At 40.8% G+C, this 23,611-nt stretch overlaps 1 protein-coding gene across 3 annotated transcripts in view; it reads left to right on the forward strand.

Moving 5' to 3' along the window:
* The window catches only part of LOC144003720 (pyruvate carboxylase, mitochondrial-like), a 131,950-nt gene that overhangs the window by 15,115 nt on the left and 93,224 nt on the right, over positions 1-23,611 (forward strand). For all 3 annotated transcript variants that reach the window (XM_077500238.1, XM_077500236.1, XM_077500237.1), the window contains 4 exons: positions 665-782; positions 2,067-2,134; positions 3,112-3,195; positions 13,048-13,166. In XM_077500238.1, coding sequence (XP_077356364.1) covers positions 665-782; positions 2,067-2,134; positions 3,112-3,195; positions 13,048-13,166 — 389 coding nt within the window. The remainder of the gene's footprint in view (positions 1-664; positions 783-2,066; positions 2,135-3,111; positions 3,196-13,047; positions 13,167-23,611) is intronic.

The raw sequence follows: 23,611 nt of genomic DNA on the forward strand, positions 1-23,611 counted from the left end.
GGACGGTCATTAATCGCCCGTTAAAAAAAAATATTGGCATGAAAGGAATTTTAAATTAACTCAAAATTACCGCACTAATTTTGATCTCTTACTAATTACCCATTCCACTCCCTTGCCAAATAGCTAAAGAAGTTGTCTTGTTTATTGGATGAAAGTTTGGGCTGGCACAGATGACGCACGCCGCAGCCTCCAGCACCCGCTCGTTTTGCATCCCTTTGAGATGACAGTCCAGGGTTGGCTCGAGTATCCTCTCTTGAGGCGTGAGGCCGTGGTGAGTCACGCTCCCCTACCCCAAAGTAAGGGGCAACACGACGACCCGGCAAGATGTCGCAGAATGACAAAGCAGATTGAGTCATGCCCTTGACTTGCCCTCGTGCGTCTGTGTGCCATTGTCTTCCCATGGGTTGTTTGTTTGCAGCAATTTATCTGCTGAAGGAAGAAAAGCAAAAAAAAAAAAGCAAAGTGACAAACTGCTCATTGTGGATGACAAATTGAGGAAGATATCAGTGAGGTTTTTGAACAAAAAAATTTAACGACCAGCTGCCGAGGTGCTTAAGTTTAAGTTTTCATTGTTTATCGCAGAGAACTAACATGCGCTAAAATGATGTGGCTGACTTTTTGCCTCCTGACTGATGCTTATGGATTTTCTTGCTGTGTTTGTCAGGAACTTGAGGAGAATTACCAGCGGGCCTACTCTGAAGCGCTGACGGCTTTCGGCAATGGTGCTCTGTTTATTGAGAAGTTTATTGAAAAACCGAGACACATTGAAGTGCAGATCCTTGGTAAGTGCACTTGGCAGCATAGCGTCTATTACAGAGTGGACAGACTTCCCCGTTTATTTTTTCTTTTTTCTTTTTTAAAGTCTGGATATTTTCTATTATCTTTTTTCCATTTGTTCATAATCCAGATTTTGTATGGCGCGCACAATACAACAAATTGTATACATAATGTAGGAATAATTGTAAAATTGTAAATAAGTTATACATTTGCTGCAATGAAGAACTGCTTCTGCTTGCAATGAAGAGTTGCTTCTGCTTGCAATGAAGAATGCCTTGCTCTGTTCCCACTCACATTCACATAGCCTGGCTATTTTGAAGATGACTCAAAAGCTGAAGAACCACAACATCTAAAACAGCAGAATGGTTCGAGCCAGTCTGCTGAGGTCGCCTGTTTTCTGTTAAGAAATGATTGCAAACTTGACCACACATGTACTCAGCTATCTTCCACTCACATGCACAACACATAGACAAACAAGTACATTGTGTTCCAACTATGCCTTATATTTGCATTTTTAGGGTTGGAACACCCATGTAGATAAGGGCGTGGAAAACCAAATAAATAGAGAGGGTGAGGAGAGGAATCTTCAGAGAGTGCAGGAGTGAATTGTATCAGTCAGTTCCTCTTCTCGCAAGCCCTGAACTGAGTGTCTTCTCTCCTTTTTGTGTCGTGTTTAATAGATGTCAAACAGGTAACCCTGACACATAAATAAATAAAATTAAACTAATTATCCATTGGCCAGAAAAAATCCCAGTCAAGATAGCAGTCTCAAGGGGCATCTGTCAGACATGCTGATACCAATTTCGCATCATCTTATTTTTACCGATGACTGCTTTTCACACCTCTCTGTTGTGACGGTAGATGCCCTTTGATGACATACAGGGAGACAGAAATTAATTCTACACACCTGAAGTATTGCAGTGATTGATCTACAACAAAACTGGCTTAAGCAAATGTATTTTCACATTGTTGTGTAAAATGAAAACATCCAGACTTTCAATCTTCACGTGATAAAATTCTGCACAACTCCCGCAGAATGAGGACAGAGGCAGAGTCTTGCAAAACTTATAGATTTGTTCACAAGCTATTTTCAACACCATAAATTGGTTAATAATGCGTAAAAATAACAGACGGCGCGGGGACAGACCAATAGTAGCTATCGATTTGTGATAAAATATTAAATTGACCTCTGGGCTTTTTTTTGGTAATGACTTCTTATTACTAAAATCAGAGTCATGTGCCTGTTTCTAAATGTATCTTGTTTCTAATGATTGTGTGTTTCTCCGCAGGAGATAAATACGGCAACGTCATCCACCTCTACGAGAGAGACTGCTCCATTCAGCGGCGCCACCAAAAGGTGACTTTCTCACACCGTCGATGCATTTCTCACTCCTCCCACTTCTGTTTGGTGGTCACGCTCAGCAGAGCGGTCTCACCTTCAAGCGCGACAATTATGATAAAACATCATAATAGGCTTTTGTCTTCTGCCGAACATCTCATTAGGCAACATATTAATACTTGAGTTGATTATGATAATGAAGATTACAGTGCGTGTGTGTCGAAGGTGCCAAGAGGATAATGCAGCAGTGAGAATGTCCTAATGCCGTTATCTGCGTCCGTAGCGCTTAAGGAACCCGCTGCCAAATCAACTCTGCTCTTGGAATAATCTCGGGATTAATTCTCGCCCTTTAGGCAGCACGGTGCTCTTTGACTCAATTCATTAGCTGTTATGGCGTCGCGCTTTTAAATGACCAAACATCCGACTCATCCGGAAAGTGTCATGTCATCATATATGCGTTTAATCAACTTGGATGCTGATCATATTGATGATCCTGCTTCTTTAAGAGCTACTACCGCTGCTCTTTGACTTGACGCGACTTGATCTGCATTTGCCCTAAATCTAAGATCTTTTTCCTCTCCCTTCCCTCTCTGGCTCACATGAACAGTCGCCTGTTGGAATAGATTTGGAATGGTGGGGTACTGATGGGATATTTTTAGTCCCTCTGTCTTAGAAGTGAAATTCATACTTGGTGGGGAGGAGGAGGAGGAAAAGAGGAGATAAGAAGGCTAATTGACTTCCTGCTGTGTTTTATTTTATTATTTTTTTTAAAAACTTGCATTTCCTTGGATCAATTAGCTTGGCTCACAGCCTGAGGCCACTTGTAGCATTTGCACAAATGTTATTCGGATAGCCTTTTAAAACTGCTGGTTAAAAAGTTGCGTATTTGTTCTTAAATGGGTAAAACAAGTGACCATGTTTGAAATATTTCTCTCCGTTGTCAACATGCAAACATGCTGTGAGATGGTAAAAAAAACAGTGTGCTGACTTTACAGGTGGTAGAGATCGCGCCGGGTTTCCAACTGGACCCTCAGCTAAGAAACCGGCTTCATTCGGACGCTGTCAACCTCGCCAAATTGGTAAGTGCTCTCCTGCTGGGTGTGTGTGTGTTTTTAACAAGTCGAGTCGGCAGTAGAAAGTAAAAGATCTGGTCTTTTTATAACCTTCTTCTACAAGGACATTATCGCGTTGCATTGTATTGAAAGTCCCAATGTTATTACCACTGACAAACAAGCGCTGAGTGTGAGTGGCCTTGAAATATGTGGAAATAAAATTTGTTGAGTGCATTTGGAATCAACTCTCAATAGCATCAAGCCTTGCCTGACTTTGGCCGAAAGTAGCTGTGACAGCATCGTCTGAAGGGGGCGGGGGCCTCAAAGAGGAGATTTCATGCAGATAGCAGATGAAGACAAGGGCAAGGGATTTGGAAAAGAAACAACAGTGTGATACCGAAAGAGAATACTTATGTAAGAGAAGGGCTGAATGCAAAGTGTTTTCACTAGCCAAAGATGATTATTGTTAGGGATGCTTTAGCGGCACAAGACTTATTCACTCAGTAGAACTAGACAGTCCCCCACCCACCCCCACCCATTCCTGTGGTGTAGACTCTTTGTACATTCGAGACACATTCTTAAAAGCCTAATAAAATCACACATTTAACGAGCCATTTGATATATTAATGTGTCACTGCAAATGCTAAAATCTAACCAAGATGATGCTTGTTCTTTGCCAGTTTTTATGTAAGAGCATTTCACTTGCTTGAAGGATTTTTATTTCTTAATCTTACGGTTTTATAAACTGATCACTTATCCGATCACAAGATGAAGTAATGTATCTTATTTGAATAACATAATAAATATGTAATTATTTCATTACATTACTTTTTTATTTTATTTATTTATTTTTTAAGCCCCCTTTTGCAGCCCACCTACCGTTGTGTCCGAAAGTGCCCTCACTGAGTGTACTTGCAAGTTCATGGCCCTCCATTACGGCTTGCAAATGAGAGTGAAAGCACTTTGGGACGGCCCCTACCGGGAAGACACTGAAGCCTTTCGCTTCAGCGTCACCTCTCTCTGCAGGTATTGAAAGCTGCTTCCTAGCAACGCTCAACTTTGATTGTTCGGTGCCAAGCACGAAACAATGAAATGCTCTTAAGCAGAAAATGGTGCTAAAGCATCTTATTGCAAAGCCTCTGAAGGAATAAATTGCTAATAGAATATTTGTATGTGATAAATAAGCAGTGCAATTGTAGCCCCTTCATGGTAATCAGCATTTCATTGGGAGATAATGACATGCTCTTATAGATATCAACCTGCTATTGTGTCTTTTGCACAAGGTTTTGCACTGTCTTGATGGCTTCGCTCCAATTCTTTCTTCTTAATGTTTGTTGCTAACCAGAAATGGATAAAGTTTCAGCACTCTCTTTTAAGGTGTACTTTTTACTCCATGCGTTATTAAAATATAACAAGAGATTCAAAGAAGATGTTGTTTGCTCATCTCCCTATTTAAGAGGATTGTTCTCTTCTGCCAGCCCCAAAACACTAACTTCCGGCATTCAAAAATTCTCCATGTACTTTGAGAAAAAAAAAAAAGAATAATCTGGATATGTGAATACATTTTTTTTTTGTTATCATTAGCTAATTTAGCATTTTTTTTTGGTTCTAAAGTTCACAAAATAACTTTCATACATTTCCAATCAGTACTTTTGTACCTTTTCTTGAGTCCAAGCGTTGAATCTACTTGGACTTTGGCGCGTGTCAGTACTCAGAATTCTTCAGATCATTTCTCATTGGTAATCACTTACCCACATGCATGCTGGCAATTTGTACATGGCGCTCTCAGTTGTCTGTGAATAAGCCAAAGTCTCTTTCTGCATGCAAATGCTGGCAAATTCTCTCGCAGAAAGAACAGTGTGAAGTAATTTCATGCCTGTGTGGTTCCAGACAGTGCAGATCGGCGCTGACAAAAGCATTATTACACGCAAACATTTACACCCAGCGTCTGGAGAATGCGGGGAAAGCCGAGTAGATTTTGTGCTGACTGGCTTTTGACAACTCATTAGTCACTTTTTGCTTCTTCTCTGAAACATTTTGATAATAATCTACTTGGCTGTGTTTGGGTGGCTTCGCTTTGTGGATGGACTGAGTGTTGTCTAGTTGAAAGTGACTGCAAATCCACCTTAACTCGGCGCTCTGTACAGTGAACCCTTTCATGCTCACATTTTTGGATAGTTTAAAACTTTCAAAGAGCTGGTTTATTATACACAGAGATGTTTAGTATGTCTAGCTATCAAGCAAAACTAAACCAACACTTCCTTAATTAAAGGGACACTTGACTCATTGAGCCATTTTCAGCAGTAAAAAGTAATAAATAATTAATGTGGTAATTTCATTATTTTTCATGTACAATTAATACATTTAAAAAAAAATTGTACTTGCTGTCGACTGATGATATCACCTGTGCTGAGGAAGTAGGTAACGACCAATCATGGCTCAGTTTACTCACCAAACCCAGAAAACAGGTGAGCCATGATTGGCCGTTACCTTTACCTACTTCCTCAGCACAGGTGAGGTGATGTGATGTGATGTCATTCGACAGCAAGTAGAAAAATGACTTTTTTTAGGTATTAATTGTGCATGAAAAATAATGAAGTTACCACATTAATTATAGACAAAATATTAACTTTTTACTGCTGAAAATTGTTCAATGAGACAAGTATCCCTTTAAGCTGCATGGAGATGAGGAATACACTGCATGATTGCCAACGAAGAAGCGGGTTTCCACCAAGTGGAGAGGAGGTTCCTTTTATCTATTTATTTTTTAACGTTTTTTGATATTTTCCAGCACATGCTGGCGGCGAGTTTGGCAGCAAGTGCTTGCGGTGCTTTCAAGTGCCGATCGTGACGGAGATTTGGCAGCACTTAGATGCCCGTCTGTCCTCCCAAGAAGATCAAGCTTCTTTAAAAGCGAAAAAGGTTTTGAACTTCTCCTGAACGCGCGCTCAAGAAATAAATAATAGGTTAGCTTCATTGACGAGGACTCTATTTAACATGCAAGGAGGCACTTCGGAGATGTCCGCAGGCAAAAAAACAAAACGATCTGTCTAATTAGCTCAGTGTAAGTTCTTGTAAGTTACAGTACTTTTATGTCAGCTAGCTCTTGCACAACTGCATTTTGTATAACCTTGAGACACAAAGGAATGAATTTATTAATGATACCATGTTTGTATTGTTTAACATTTACAGTATGTATGGCTTTATTTAAAGGTTAACTCAAAAGTAAGCCTCTATACATGGCTAGAAATATACGATCAAAGTGATAAACTACACAAAGGCCATAATTAGCCATTGGCTGCAAAACACATGCAAACGAGCACATGTGGGTTGCAGGAAATTTAACGCGGAGTGTGTTGTGTTGACACCGGGTGCTTTATATGTATGATACACACATCACGTATACATAATCAGGACAGACAGACATCCATCGTGTTGATTCTCTTCCCGCTCTTCCTATGTGTCCTTGTTCTTTATGCACAACCTGCGTTACGAAGGAGAAAACCAAATTTTTTTCACATTTCATGACTCTAATATCGGTGCCGAGAATAGATTCTATTGGCGCGCGTGGCCGTGTGTGCTCATGTGGTGCGCTGTGATCACTAGGTGGCTTTATTCCCTCCACTTTTTCATCATTTCACAGACAAGCAGCTCATTATGCTTCCATTAAAGTGCTGACGGCGCAGAGGGGGGATCTGGGCCAGCGAGAGACCTGCAGGACTGAGACGAGCACGGAATCAGGCTTCAAGGAAGGGAGGGAGTTTTTATGCCAAGAGCCTGATTTGCTGCGATCACAAATAGCGGGCGCTAAATTGCTATTAAACAAAATAAACACGTTGCAACGTTTATATGCTCGCTTGCATGGCGACAACTCATACCCCATTTAACATGCAGACTGGCTAACGGTTAGCCATTCCATAGCTAGCTGCTATCCTGAGCCAATAACGCTGCTCTCTCATTCGCCCCGCCTTTTAAAGCCACATACATTCAAAGCCATAGCTATAAATGGTGATCTTCAGTGGACTGGAATTGTTTTGATGCATAAAGCTTTAAAATACAGTGGACTGTAAATGTTAAAATAAATATATGCTCACGACTTCGACTTTTGTCTATCAGTAAAAGCGTGACTACTTTATATGAGCATAGATAAATTTAAGCACACAATGTGATTTTTCCAATATGAGACTAATTGGGCTGACTGATTTGGGGTCTTTAAAGAACCTTCCTTTCAAATGTGAAATCAGAAGTTGGGAGCTAGGAAACGAGGTCAAGGATAAAAAACACACTTTTACATGGTAACCATTTATTTTTACAATGTCGTTAAATGAATCAGGTTGGCGCTCCTCCTCCCTCAGTACATTGAAAGTTATGGCTCTACTTGGATTTTTTTTTTCCCCCCATTAATTGATAGTTAACATCCTCTTTTATGAGCCCACAATGTTGCACTTGGCCTATATATTACACATAAATATGGATGGAATTTCACCCTTTCTCTTTAGCGTCTTTGGATCCACTTTACGGCTTCATTGCAGCCCTCTTGTAAAATATCCGTCGTCGACATCATTCTACCGCTGAATAATATGAGTACAGTGGTCCCTTCGCTTAAGTGCGACTGGACTTTTTCAACAAGAGGATTTTCCAGGTTCATACTGTGGACCCCTTTAAAGTGCACAACTTTGACTTTGTTTTTTTCCCTCCTCCTTCCTTATGTCTTCATCTTTTTTCTATCTAAGAAACTCGTGGAAACTATCAATGGTGTGTAAATTAAAACCAACAACTGCAACTAAAAAAACATTTTTAAAAGTGCTATTTTACAGGCTAAATGTATGCAAATTGAGGCACGACTGTGTTCTGGTCTGTAGCCTCGCCTTTTGGAATTCAGTCTGTCTTCTTTCAACCATGTCCATGCATTGCTCCCTTGCCATCTGTCCGTATGCGACCTTTTAACCTCTTAGCCACATTTTCAGCTCTTTTTAATTAGATTTCACGGAGAGTTAGCAGTGAGGAGACCATTACCATTATTTTTGGACCTGTAGTCATGGAATTGCGGTCATAAAGGTGTGGATAAGTGTGTGTGGCAATAAAGGGGGTGAGGAAGGTCTCGCCACCGAAAGGGAGCTGATGTATTGGCTTATATCAGCTATGAATCAGAAGAGAGTTGTGTGCCCTGAGTCCGAGTGGGGAATTGGATAAGATTCGGGAGAATCCTTGCGCCATTGAGACGGCGGTTCTACCCAGAAAAAAAGAGAGACCGTTTTGCAGGGGAACAAAGTTGCAGCAAACTCGCGCCCGCCGCCGTTCAATTTTTAAGACGCTCCTGTGTCTCACCCCAGAATTGGAAATGAAAAGGAAGCGACACAGTGGCAATTTTCCGGTTCACGCCATTTCCTGCTCAGTGCGGGCAAATGAAAGGCATGAGCGATGAGGAAAATACTTTCTGGCCTCATAGCGCATCGCCACTTGAGTTTGCTTGATTATGTCTGGAAAAGGGGTGATGCATTTGTCGTGTGTTCTTTTTGGGGATTTGGACGAATCTTTTACATTTACTCACATTTCTTACATAGTGGGGCTCTATTATTGGAAGCATTCTTTTTGGTTGAACCACATGATGCACAGCCTCATCTAACACATTTTAAATATTCATTGTAACCTTGCAAAACAAGAGCACTAAAAATAAAATGTGAGTGTAGAATGCGCCTTGAGAGAATTGACTGTACCCTGAATGATTAAACTCGAAAATATGCAAACACAAAGCATAAAATCGAGGACATGAGGGGCAAACAGTTACAAACCAGCGTGTTCTCGTAAGAATTTAGTCAGACATCAGAGGAACGTTTTTGGGTTACTTTCTCAATGTTTGCTTTTTGATTAATACATACTGTTGAATAAATACGCCCCAACAGCTCTGAAATGGTGGAAATGCGTACGCATATTGCCATTGCAATGCTAAATGTAGTGTTTTCATCAGAAAATATTAAAACTTGTTCACCATTTTTGTGGATTCTCATACAGTTGGAAGGTAATTTAAATTATTATTTTTAACTCCTTTTATTTATTTTTTTGTAGTTCATATTTCATTTTACCTTTTGTTTTTGCCTTTTATTCTATTCTCTTTTAGCCTTTAACTGTTTTTTTTTTTTTTTTTTGCTCCAGTGTTTCCTAGGTGCCTTTCCTCACATGGTTTCTCTGTGCCCCCATTATATTTGTGTGTGTGTGTGTGTGTGTGTGTGTGTGTGTGTGTGTGTGTGTGGGTGTGTGTGGGCGGGGGGTTAGGGAGAGATTTTTATCTTTATTCTATTATGGATGTTTTAATTGTTTAGCACCGTGAGTTGAATTTTAATGTATAAATAAAGTTTGATTGATTTATTGTACACATAGCAACCTTTGCGGTTTGAAAATTGCATTCTACCATAGTGCAATGTCGATTTAATTGCTGGTTCGATTTAATTGATTTAATTGTTCATCCCTAGTTGTTTGTGTTCTTTTTGTGACCACACAGCTTTCGCATAAAAGTGTCTCAGCTTTGACTAAAATGTGAAAAATAAATCCACGTTTAATGCAGCATTCCCCCTACCGACTACAAAACTAGGCCGTGGATTCATTCGGGTTTGTGCTTGTCTGTGTCCTTGGAGTTCAAAGACTGGAGGGATTGTTATTCTTGCCGCCACCTCTCTTGTGTTTGGATTCCTCGCCTATACGTCCTTGCGGAGAATGCCGAGAGAACTTGAGAAGCATGCTTAGAACCATGAGCAGATGCACATAGCCTAATTGCAAATTTCTGTGCAATGTAAGGTAAAAAAAAAAAAAAACTAAACCAAAAAAAAAAAAACTAAACCAAAAAAAAAAAACTAAACCAAAAAAAAAAAACTAAACCAAAAAAAAAAAGTGTGGCGATACTGCTGTGCTCACAAGATTCAAGCCAGCCCGGGAAATCAGACAATGTGCAGCGGTGGCAGAAAATGGCGACCGCGCAGAGGAAGAAATAATGCTGTGAGCACCTCTCAAAAGTGCCAGCCTGGATATTCAGCATTAGGCGGCAGTAAACAAGCACTCAGCTTGAACGCCGGGAGACATAGAGGCACATTGTCCGTATGAATTTGCACTAAGAAACAAACAATGTAAACAAAAAAAACTATTTGTCCGTGTGACCACTGCGCATCCAGTAAGCTAGAACAGCTTCTGGTACCGTTTTGACCAGCACTTTAAAGTAGGGCAGGGACAATTTGATTGCGATAATTTTCAGTTTTGTTTATCATGTTCACCATCACACTGTTATGTTCTGGAGTTAGATCCCAAAAACGCAGACACAAATAAGATTTTAACTCTTTATTCGCATAACATCGAGAGGCGTAGAACACACTTGACTAGACGAGAAACAACGAGAATGTATCGAGAATCACGAGATGCTAAGCTAACTTGGGCTGTGGCGGTGCACAGAGGAACAGAGGTAATAATCCGACAAAAACACACACTTCTCAGACAGGCTTATATAGACAGCGAATCGATCTGATTGGCTGTGGCTAGACATGTGGGTAACAGGACTGACAAGATTGGCTGTTGACCAAATAAAGAGATTAAAGATTCTTGACATCACATAGCTTCTGACCTCACATAGCATCTTACCAGTTGGCAGATTACAGTGAGATGGTGGTAACAGAGACTGAAATCTGATTGGGGGAAAAAAAAAAAAAAAAAAAATCGACATAGACATACATAAGCAGTGCGGCCAAGAGAAACACTACCAAATGAAGCAAATTTACTGTTGGGAATGCATGAATAGGATTTCATGAAACAATGTATAAATATGCTGAATGTGTGTAGTGTATGTTTATAGTGTAATTTGTGTTCTTTTGTGGTGTGGTCAAATGTGCATGTTTTGGGAGGGGGAGGAAAAGAGTGCTTTTATGCCACTTGTTCTTCCCTTCCTCTTGAAGCTAAATGAGTCCTCTCAACATTTCGCCACGATGGATGAGATGTGGTGTTTTGGGCTTGTAGTAAAAAAAAAAAAAAAAAAAATGTGGAGAGTGCTTCTTGAATTAGAATTTTTGACATCCTCTCCAAGTATTGCAAATGGTTTTTGAGGTTGAAGTGCTTGCAGAGACCAAGAGAGAGAGAGCGAGAGAGAGAGGCTCATAAGTTCCCTCCTCATCCTATCGTCACACTTACATGTGACATGTTGGAAGGGGCGGGGCTTCTTTCATTGCTGTTTGTTTGTTAGCGAGGATTTTGCAAAATGTACTTCACCAAACTTTGAAGAATCCATCCCAGCCACTCACCCTTCCGCTTCAATTCTACCCCTTACCAATTTATTATTCTGCTGCATTTCATATGCTGTTTATTTTCTGCAATACTTTCCTCCTGTGCAATAGTTTTTTTTGTTTTTTTTCTCAGGTAAATTTATGTGCATATACACAATAGTTGCAGAATTTGCATATTTTTTTCATTTCTGACAGCACTAAGCTATTGCTCTTGTATTTGTTTATAGATTCATATTTTGACTATTATTTGCATGCGGTGCTGAGTTCAAGAATATAGCTATGACCAGATGGAGAAGGTTAATTGGAAACTAAAGTTATACTCAACAACCCAGTGAACTCCCTTTGTACCAATATACAGTGGTAAAGTTTTCTGTCAAACTGAATCAGGGTCTGACATTAACAGTGGTCCAATGGCCCGGGGCCACCACATGCTGGCACGACCAGTCCACCAGTACACATTTCATAAAGACATTGGATTAAATCTTTAATATCTCTATACAATGGGCATTTTGGCCACTCTCTCTACATACTATTTCATCTACCGGTAAGCCTAGACATAAAATTAAGTATATATTACAATATCTGTGAACTGGAACAGATTAATTGTATTTCTGTTCATTACCATGAGGAAAAATGATTTGAGATACAAGAGTTTTGAGTTGGACCCAACCGATAAGGATTTAATTTAATTTATTTTTTCATTTTATTTTGTTATTTTATTTCATTTTATTATTTATTTATTTAATTTATTATTTGATTTTATTTTTAAAATTTTTTTTGTGGCAGATGCAGATTCCAATCTTTGGCAACATGAAAATTCATACCATACCAATTTGTCCAATTAATAAAATAAATAAATAAAGTTGCATCTGAAGGCACTACTACAGTGTAGCATGCTGACTTGCCTGTCGTAGCTTATCAAGCAGCGACCAATCAGTCTGTTACACTGCTTGCTGATTCACTTCGACTCTATGAGAGTGTGTGCGCGTGTGACGGCCTTGTGTGTGTGTGAAAGCTGATATTTTACTGTCATAGACGAGGCCTTGAGCATTGCGTATCCATCATCATTAGTGTGAGAGGTGCTGGTGAAAGTGCTGCTTTTTGTTTGGAGGGCACATCCGTTTATGTTATAATTCTCAAAGTGAGGATGATTCATCGGGGTCTTTGTCAGTGTGCATCCTAGTCTCTCATTTTCACTTCTTGTAAAAACAGTTTGGGCATTTTTTTTCCCCCCAATAAAAAAAAGCCACTCACTGGAAGAAAAATCTGTTATTTTTGCTTTAATGACATCCTAAAAAAGAAAAGAGTCTGACTTATGTGTAACCCTGTCCCAGATTTGATGTTTTTGAGCTTGTTGAGTTTATTGAAGTTTGTTTTATGAGTGGAATCTTTCAGTACAAAGTAAATAGGTCTACTTTCTGCACCGGGAATACTCGTCTTTACATTTTTGTTTTGTTTATTATTACATTACTTGTTTTTTTTTCTTTTTAGTGTTTAATTCAAACAGCAAATAGCAAAGGTGGCAACATTAGTCAGTACTTGAATACTTTTGAGAAAAACCCCCAGTCCTGATTCAACTCCTGTTATTAAATCATATTTAAAGCATGTTCTTCTCCTGCAGGTGGGCTATGAGAACGCGGGGACCGTGGAGTTCTTGGTGGACAAACATGGCAAACACTACTTCATCGAAGTCAACTCGCGGCTTCAGGTGGAGCACACGGTGACGGAAGAAATCACAGAGTGAGTACATTGGGATTAAGGAAATTCTTTTAAAGTGATCAGCGTCGGATTAATTAGCATCTAATAGTATTTCTTAGCCTATTTTCTTGGCTAATTAAACTTCATCACAGGAGTAGGGCTAACTGATTTTTAAAAATACGTAATATCAAGTTTTTCCTCAATATTCCGATTTAATGTGCGATTAGTTTCTTCAAGGTCCTCTTCCCATGTATCCGGTTGTTGCTTAGCAATGTTTTTTTGTGGATATGAACAGTGAATGTCACACAGCAAAAACAAGCCATCCAGCTCGTGTTTCATTCAAGTCTTCATCCCATAGACATACACCAGCATGCTCTTCCTCCTCCTTTCAGTCACCCTTCCCCACCTTCACCGCCTCACAAACTGTCGGAATTTAGAGAACTCAACCCAGAATCCACCCACCGCTGTCCCAGTAGGGTCGCTGCAATACAGTATGTTGGACTTTGACAATTTCCGGCGTTGAAGAATTGTTGCATATATTTTGAGCTTGGAGCTCATTTGAATTGGCCTGAGAGGAGCGGCACAGGGTGGACGTCATCTCGTTTGCACAGGCCGGCTTTGCACAGGCAGACGTCCAGCCGCAGATTACGCCCGCAGGGGTAAAGCGCATGCAGCAGCAGCAGCAGCAGCAACAGAAATTGGGAAAAAGTATGTTTGTTAAAATTTGCACTTGAAGCCCATTAGTCCTCTGGCTTTTCCCAAGGCTGCACGATCAAACTCGCCGCGTGCTGCCACTGAACTTCACATCATTTTCATACTAAAAAGCGAAAGCCTCCCTCTCGCCCTATATTGCTGGATCCCACTTCACACCTTTTCTTTCCATCCCTTTCCTCGTTTCAACTTGCTCCTTTCCAAACTGGCAGAGATTAAAAAAACAGTCCCCTCCCCGGACTGCAGGTGGGCTTGTGAGCCCCGAAAGTCCTTCTTGAAAGCCCCTTCAGTCAGTGTTTGATCAACAAAGCCCCGCTGTATTTGCTGGAGATTACATCTGCCAGTTTCTCTGGCATCCTCACAGCAGGCCTGGTGGATGTGTGCCCTTGTCAGGGTTTGCTGCTGGGTGTCTTCTATTTCTGCCTTTCACATAGCGAACCATCTTTAAAGTCTCGTTTTAGCCCGGTTAGCTTGTCTCATTGGAGGGCGGTCAGCATCACCCCTTCGCATCCATCCATTCATCTCTCGTCTGGATTGTCTCGTCCTGAACCTCACCTTTGCCTCATTTGCCGCACATCATGCATCATGTTTCTTTGTCCCCTTTGCAGCTTGCCATTCACCAACCATTTGAGCCTTTACCTACTCTGACTACAACTAAAATAATTTTCAACCATCGGTTGATTTTTCATGTTCTCTTGGCATCTAATTTTAAAATGCTCTGCTGTGCTATAAGATTTTTATCTTCCTGCTTTTCTCAAGTGTCGCACAATCCACTCAGTTTTCCTCAATGTGCGTGCGTAAGAGACAAAAAAATAGAAAATGCGCCTGCTGGATAATCCCACAGGCATTAAGTATATCATGTGTTTGAATGACAAACGTTGTGTGTGGAGCACGAAGAAAAAAACCAAAACCGAAAGCCCGCCTCTGCGTCAAACTCTACCTCTTTTCTTTTTTTTTCCCCCTCTTTCAGTTTGTCCTTAATTTAGCTGTGAGTAATCTTTGCATTGCTCTCGTGTTAAGAGTGCGTGAGCGGCCAGTGCTTACCACGGCGAGCCCTTTAGATCCTCAGCTCGATCCTACTCTGGCTAGCCTGTGTGTGTCAGAAGTGTGGTGCTGAATTGTATTTCAACGTGGGGAGGCCTGCCTGTATGTACAAGATTGTGTTGCCAGGAGATATCTTTCTCCTGGCAGCACGCAACGAGCCCTCTGGGGTAGACAGTTGCAGTTGCATTTTCTTCTCATTAACTATCGGGACCCGGACAGCTCGCTCTGCTGCATTTTAAGAGACTGCATGCAAGTAGGCAAAACAGAAGCAAATTAACATCTTCATCAATATGACAGCACGTAGGGAAGAGTGAGAAAATCTGCATTGAGAAATGCAATTAATTCATTGAGACATGTGAGTGACTCGGCACTCAATGAATAAACCATAATCCTGCACCACCCTAATGTGTATGTAGGCCACTTAACTGAATTGTGTTCAGGCTGATGATGATCATCATGCTGTTCATGCGTGCGCAAGTTAAAAGTGATTAAATGTCAACTTGGAATTGGCTTGAAGTGCTTTGTATTGACAAGTTTTATTGATGGATTTCACATCCAGTCAGCGCACATCCATCCGTCCATCATCGTGACAAGTGATACAGTGAAGCCCCTTTAACGCGGGGATATCGTTTCCAGACTCGCCTGCAATTGGTGAAAATCCACTATATAAGGGCTTCTCTCTGGTTTGGCTGCTTTAGAGTGCCTCATTATCACAGCGGTGCAAATTTGTAGTTATATGTAAGCATAAGAAAGATACTACATGAAGTAGCATCCATTTTTCCAGGTCATTGACAGTTGACGTTTGAGCGGGGTTTCCAGCCCTGTATGAATGAATGAATGAATGAATGAATGAATGAATGAATAATAATCCATGTCACTAGCGACAGTTGAAGAACCAGATTCTTCCAAATTTGTTGCCATGTCACACTTCTTTAAAGTAGCATTGGAAGGATGATAGCCTTATAGACTACAAGTTTAGTTCCTATTGATATGCCTTTTCGTGTTGACGCATCAGTTTGCCAGTGAGCAGAAGGAGCCAGCTGCTCTGCTTATCCCCTTTTTTTTTTTATTTTATTTATTTTATTTTTTTTATCTCCGGCTTGGGATTTCCATAATCGGGTAAAACGCCACCAAGGTAGGTGAATTTGTGGGCAATTGTTAAAGGGGAATCGTGGATGCTAGTGACAGGTGGTTCTGAGCAATTGATGTGCATGTCTTCAGTTTTTGGGTTGCTGCTTTTAAGGTCAAAGTCTTAGTGAGCACATTTATCCCATCCTACAGTGACCTTGTTTTTGTTAGTGAGAGCTGCATCATCGTGGTAGAGAAAGTCACTCAGCTGAGTTAATGTTGCAGAATTGGTCTTTAGCCTACAAAGATTGAATAGCTTCCTGTCTTGTTTGTGGCGGATGTTAATGCCAAAGTCATGCATGGACTGGTGAGCTTTAGTCAACATAAAAGAGAAAATGAGGACGAGCAGGTGTTAGGACGCAGCCTTAACGAAGAGCGTTAGAATTCCTTCGTGAGCTTCTTCCACAACAACTTTGGACTGCATACCCTCTAGGAAGCTATTCGTGATGTTCAGTCTTTGATGGCATCCTGATCTTGAGCAACAGAATCTGTTGAACAGATTCCACATAAAGGGCCTGTTGATGGAGTCGAAGGCTTTTACAAGGTCAACAACTCTTACGTGGAGTTCCTGGTGCTGCTCACGCCACTTCTCAGTAAGCTATCTCCTGAGGAACATTATAACATTGGTGGATCTTCCAGCTCTGAAGCTGCATGATGCCTATGGATAGTGTTGTTTGACAGAAGGCCATATCTGGTTGAGAATGGATTTGATGTAGTTTTTTATGGAGTGCAGGGTGATCTCTCTGTAGTTTCCACACATGAAACATTAGTTTTTTTGTGTGTGACAATGATGCCCTCTTAGAATTCCTGTGGTACCCTTTTTATTCTTGCCAAATGTGCAGAAGGAGCTTGAGAAGCTGAGTTATAGAGGACATCCGCCAGCCTTGAGCACTTTGGGAGGGATACCATCTGGTCCAGGAGCTTTATCATTGGCAAGTTGTTTCAAAGACTTATCGATTTCAGCCACGGTTGGCAGTACACCAAGCTCGATCTGCACAATCAAGCAACCCTGTATAACTGAAACATAAAGAAAAGAGAATTGAAAATTGTATTTAAATACCGAAATGTTAAACCAAGCCATATCATAGCAAAAGTTCTTCAGCTTAATGCTAATATTTAGTGCAAAGCCCATAGATGGGCTCAGGGAAACAAATGAACGCTTAACACACAGGGAGAAGCAACAAAAGCAAACAGAGCGTACAACAAAACTCAGAGGCACAGTGTAGTAGGAAATAGGATGGATTTCTAACAAGAAACTTTTCGGTACGACCCAGTGCAATTAAAGAAGCATTGTTGCAGGCTTTCAATGCTCCCGGTACGTGCACATCCATGTGGACTCATCCTTCCCTCACCTGTCAGTTGTGGATGTGAGAGCGTGCATGCACATACATTGGTATGTCATTGCTGCACAATAGGTGCGTGCGCGTATGTGTGTAAGGCCAGCTAATTTGTCTCAAATGACCGCAGTCCATCTTCATCAAAGCCACAAATGGCAACGAAGCGTCAGGAAGATTGGGAGATACATAGCATTCATTTACAAAAAAGGGCCTTGACAAATGAAAGGAAGGAAGAGGCATGAGGTAAATTGGAAGAGGAGGTGATTGACCGCAGGCTACCGTGGGAATATAATAATGAATAAGTGGAGCAAAAGGTTTAGGCCTGCGTCAGTTTGATATGTTTCAGTGGATGTAGAGTTGCGGCATTAGTACATGTCACACGTTCTAATCTCCTCTCCACACTTTGTCTGCCACCTTCCCCTTTGTTTCTTTTTGCACATTCTCCCTGCATTTTACCATCCTCCCTTCCATGTTCAGTGTCGATAAAAGCAGCCGCCATTAGCTACTTTTGCAGAAAGCAATGTCACTTTTATTCGCCCCACAGTTGTCCTATCTCGTCTTACTCATTCTCTCTTAACCCTGCTCGCTGCTCGCTGCTCCATTTCCATCAAATCTTACTTATTTATGTTGCTCATGGATAATTGAATGTGTTTTCCCGCTGCCGTCTTGGCCTCATCTTGGCCTTCCTATGCCTTCTGTAGTCCTCAGTGTCACGCTGCCAGCGCTCTCACGCTCTGTGTGTTTGTTTATGTATTTCTCATTGTTGACGAGCCTGTATGCATCGCAGCAAGCTCGATATTGATGACAATGATTGTAGAAGTGTTTGAGTCACTCCTGTGGTAAATAGTAATTGTCTAAATCGGCCTTTATGTGCACGGATTGTCCTTCAGTAAGCACAGCTGTATACTGCGCACACGTGCTTTTGTGTGTTTCTCGAGCGAGCTGTAAAATCATTTTCAGGTGATTGTAATTGTGCGGCGACGCGTCCATGAGTGATTAAGGAGCGGGCTGATGAATGAGAGGAAAGGCTCCCACTGTGTGCGTGTGTGTTATTTATGATAATGACACAGATGCTTGTCACGATGATGGTCATAGCCGTCATTGTTTTGGATGGGATGTTTTTGTTTGCGAGCATTTATGCCTTTTTAATTTGCTATTTGCTGCATTTACTGGTGCGCTACCATGCAGTAATTGTAATGCACACGCCAATAAACTTCAACAGTTGATTCATGGTGATTACAGTTTCCTTTATAGTTAACCAATAATGTTGGTGTTCGCCTGCTATGTTGCAATTCATCGTACCTGCCTCTACTATATTATTTTTTTTCAAGCATGTTTACAGTATCAGTATCCGAATCTAAAATTGTTTCCCCGTTGAAATGACCGGAAATGCAATTAATCCGTTCCAGCGTTCCCCAAAAGAACAACAAAAATTATTGTTATGTGTGTTTTAATGAGGAGTACTTGTCCACCTGAGGGCAGTATCAAAAAGGTAAATGGATATACTGTTCATTGAGGCGTCTCAACTCCTTCAATTACTGCGGCACTAATATTGTTGTTGCTGCTTCAGCACAACATACTGTAGATGCTATTTAGTGTTAGCATTAAGCTAGCAAAAAGAGAAAACCCGTGTTGTTTTAAATACATAAGGTGTAATTCTCTTTGTTTTATGTTCACTTCGACAATAAACTTGAATTTGGAGTTGCATGAAACGGCTGTAGGTAGGAAAAACAGCATTACTTTGTCGGAATTTCCCAACAATGTCAAAGTTATGTCGGCATAGTTGACTTTTCGGGGGGTTGCCACAATTTGTTTGACCCAGTTTTGATGCTGGGTGCACCTCCTTACACAACTCTGTTTTTATTTTTTATTTTTTTAACCTAGGCTTGAGACCGGCAGGAGCTAAGTACAATATCACAGTTGTTTAATTTATTTAAAGAAAAAAAGGAAATGACACAACAAGTGTCAAGCCACGGCGCAGCATACAGTACATGCTTTTATAACCCAAGGCTGGCCTAACTTAATAAAAACCCTCATTTGCATAAATTACCATGACCTAAATGATAAATTAGACTAATTTCCATACATTCTATCCAGTAATCCCCTTTTGGACTCCTCCTAAGCCTTTTCCGCCCTCTTGGGGGATTGTGAGCTGAGCGTGATCAAAGGTTAGACACCAACATGGGGATTGAGCATGGCTGGGATGGAAAGGTCCTGACACAGACACACATGCACACACTCCCCCTTTGGAACTCAACTTTCCCATTGCCTCTCTGTATTCCAATGTCTGCCGCCACTCGGGGACTATCAATAATAAAGAAGTCACTTTCTCCTGAGCTGGGATCCCACATTCATAAACCACGCTGGGTTTGCTCGACAACGAATCGGTCGGAGTGATACACGTGCACACATGCATGCACATTGTCCGTGTTCTGTGTCTCTCCTCCGTTGCAGTTTGACATTCGTGTTGTCGTGTTTGGAAAGAAAAGTCAGTCAAGAGAGCTAATGTGGCGTGATGCTGAGTTTTAGTTAATATGCTCCTATTAATCAAGGGCACAGAGCCACAATGATATTAATTAGACAATTAAGCATACCCACTCAATCAGTGTTATAGTGTGACATAACTTTTCTAAACTTCTACGATCTCATCTACTGTATGTAACACGTCTATAGAGGGAACACTGAGCAACAACTAAAAATGAAACAAAGAAAAATGCATTTGCGAGGGAAATTCTTTAAGGAGTTGTGCGCCAGGGGCAAAAGGTGATTCCTGTTAAAAGTGAACCCGAGCGCTCATGAATATTCCCATTACTGGCTATGTGCTGGAGACGCCCAGCGTTTATGGAGATGATTTGAATTAAACACCGCGCACAGAGTTGACTTGCACACGAAGAAAATGTCAAATGTTGGTTTAAAACGTTGTTAAGCGCGGAGTGGGGTGTTAAGTCGTGAGTGTGTGTTGATACAGTAGAATACATGGATTAACTTGGCAAATAGACTTAACGTTCCATATTACATGTGTAAGTTCATGTAATGCACTGGGAGTGCTGTCGGCTGCAAGCACAATGTGATTTCATTTTTGTGTGAAAACTTGACGTGAAAGAAACACAATGTTTGTTAGTGTGAACCATCCTTTATCGCACTAAATTAAAAATATTACAAAACTATATATATATATATATATATATATATATATATATATATATATATATATATATATATCACTCTTTCTTTGTCGCTTAGTGTAAAACATGACTTCACATATATAATGGAATGTATGGTGTACCACAGGTTTCAATTCCGGGGCCTCTGCTGTTTTCATTGTATAAGGGATCTTAAAATGGTGGTTGTTTTAAACTCATTCACTGCCAGCCATTTTAGAAAATAAATGGAGCTGTAAATGGAGTTGAGTTGAGTGATGAGAGTCTTTCTATGTCGCAAAACTACTTTCTGTATTCTGTCTTGAATTAAAAAATAAATAAATATATATATATATATATATATATATATATATATATATATATATTTATTTATTTATTTATTTATTTATTTATTCATTTATTCATTTATTTATTCATTCATTCAAGAGTGGGGTGAGTGCGCATAGGCAACTGGTGGTGTTGAGTACCTCCAACAAGTGCATGTGCAAGCATCTAATGCTGGAGACGAGCTAACAAAAATTAGCATAGATGTTACGGTAATTATTAAAAGTTCCATGTAGCAAAAAAAAGGACGCATTTTTATCATTTGGGGTATATGGCGTGTCATGTAAAATGCAGTGCGTAGGCGCCGTAGAAGAAGGCGTCGTTGCTCTTGCTGTTGTGAGTATGCTAATCGGATCTGCATCTCATCCGATGTGGCGGCGACTTATTGGTGCATAAATATAACATACAGGGATGCATTAATGATTCATTAGGTCCCTAAAATGATGCTTTTATGTGGTGTGCTATCCATACATTGGCATGAAGGGGGTTCTGTGCGTGTGCGTGCGTGTGGTTGACCTCGCATGTTGGCTTTAATGGAAATCGGCGTCCCTCCTCCTCCTCTCTACTCTCTTGTCTCATCCGCCGCTGCCTTCTGGACGCCAGGCTTATTTTGTTTTCCCCTCCTCACTCTCCCATCTGCTTCATAACAAGGCAAGCAAGAATTAATTAGGGGGCTGATTGCCAGGCAGGAGAAAATGACGAAGCATGCGAGCTGAAAAGGAGACCAAATCACATCAGATAGTTGCGTGCGTCTCTGCTAAATATGTTTTCACAGGCGGCTGTCCATTCCAATGCATGCTTTGTTTGCATTGGCCATCTTTTCGGCTTCAATCCTAAATTGATGTCAAAATGCCATCCTCATGCCACAGTGATTCCAATTTCTTATTTCCCATCCTCTCTATCGCACGCGCCTCACCTCCATCTCTTCAGTTTCCTTTTGTTTGCTTTCGAAAACCATCTAATGAAATTCATACAAGAGCCTCAATGCCTTCCTCTCCACCTGTTTTTTTTTTGTTTTTTTTTATGTGAGATTTTTCATACTAACGTCGTCCTCACTCCTCGCTTCCATTTTAATCCTCCTGATGGGCCACGTTTCTCCAGCAGTTTTTATTCTTCTTCCACTCGTCACCATTTGTGTTTATTCGTCCCTCCTTTACTTGACTGTTTTGCAGAGCTGTTGGGAAGAGCCAGTATTTACCATTTGACCCTCACATGTAACTAAAAAGAGTACAATATTAAGTAGTTGATTGTGATTGTGCTCCTAATGCAGGGCATTACCGTATTGTGGCCAGGGAGTCTACTATTTAGCATTAGCATTTAGTGTTATTTCCACCTCAGGTTCCATCCCTCTAATCAATTGGGCATCCATTACCATCTCCTCCTTCCTTTCATTCATCGTCTTCCCCTTTGAGTGGGGCAAATCCAATCCCTTTCCACACTCCCACTTTTCCCACTTTGAAAGCAGCTGTTTATCCTCTTGCGCACTCCCACTGCCTCATCTCTCCCCACTCCTCGCCTTCAATCGGAAATGTAAAGCTTTCATCTTGTTTGTTTCTCTCTCTCTCTCTCCCTCTCTCTCTTTCCTTTTTCAGTGTGCATTGAAGCACAACGGCGTTCTGCTTTACCTTGCCTACTTCTCCTCAATCATATTTCCTTCGTCTGTGAGGCCCTTTGAGCTCCGGGCCCTGCAGTGTGAACTCCCTCACTGGCCCGCTGCGATTTAGTGCAATGACTTTTGGTGATCGGTGACTGTAATCGTAAGGCTAACGTACTGTTATAATGTAGTGAGTGTACGTTTTTTTGTGTCTGTGCTTTTTCACATAATATGCACAAAATAAATATTGTGTATTACATAACTGTGTTATTTTTAGTGATACTTCAGGGCTTTAAAGGTGCTGCTCTACCTTTTGTCATTATGATACACCTCTGTGGCCTTAGCAGACAGAATGTTTTCCTCTCTAATTGTCTTCCCATTGAAGAATACCAGCATTGCACCCTTTGACCTTCAATCAGCAATCTGTATATCACCAGTACTTTGGTTCACAACCCCCCCCCCCCCCCCCCCCCCCCCCACACACACACACACACACACAAAAAGGACTTATCAATCCCAACATAGCATTTTTCCTTAAAATTGCATAAAAGTTCTTCTCTTCTAATTTCTAGTTCCTGATCATAAAACGGCCACAAATTGGCCACCATCGCGAGTACTGATACCGTGAAAGAAGACCTGGTATTGGTGTGATACTGTTATTGGTACTCACCCTAACATCCAATGCAACAGATCATGCTTTTAGGGATCCAGTTGAAACTGTATTCATATTCTAGCTTGCCAATATATATATTTTTTTTATTTCCAATTTTTTTTCTCTGATGGACAAAAACCAAAGAGTCAAATATTCTGCCTGTAATTCATATCTTTATTGTTCTAAGTGTTAAGGGAGCAAAAAAAGAAGTTACTTTATTCATTTTTTTTAAATTACTGGTATTCAGTTATCAGAATTCTATTCTGCCAAATATGGGAATTGGCCTTGAAAAATCTTTATCAGGCCCTAATTGTAACAACATGTGCCATGCGGGCACAGTCGCCACTTCAGGTGCTGCTACTTTCTCATCTGTTCGGCCCAGATAGCCGATCCGGATCTTTTTAATTCAGACACACGGCACGTTGTGTAAGCTGGAAGACCGATACACCTCCAGGCATCCTTGCCTTTTCGACTGTCAGCGATAAAATAGAAACTTGGCAGCCATTCAGGGGCCTGAGAGAAAAAGGAATGCTCAA

Source organism: Festucalex cinctus, chromosome 16 (genome assembly GCF_051991245.1).
Source record: "Festucalex cinctus isolate MCC-2025b chromosome 16, RoL_Fcin_1.0, whole genome shotgun sequence".
NCBI lineage: Eukaryota > Metazoa > Chordata > Actinopteri > Syngnathiformes > Syngnathidae > Festucalex > Festucalex cinctus.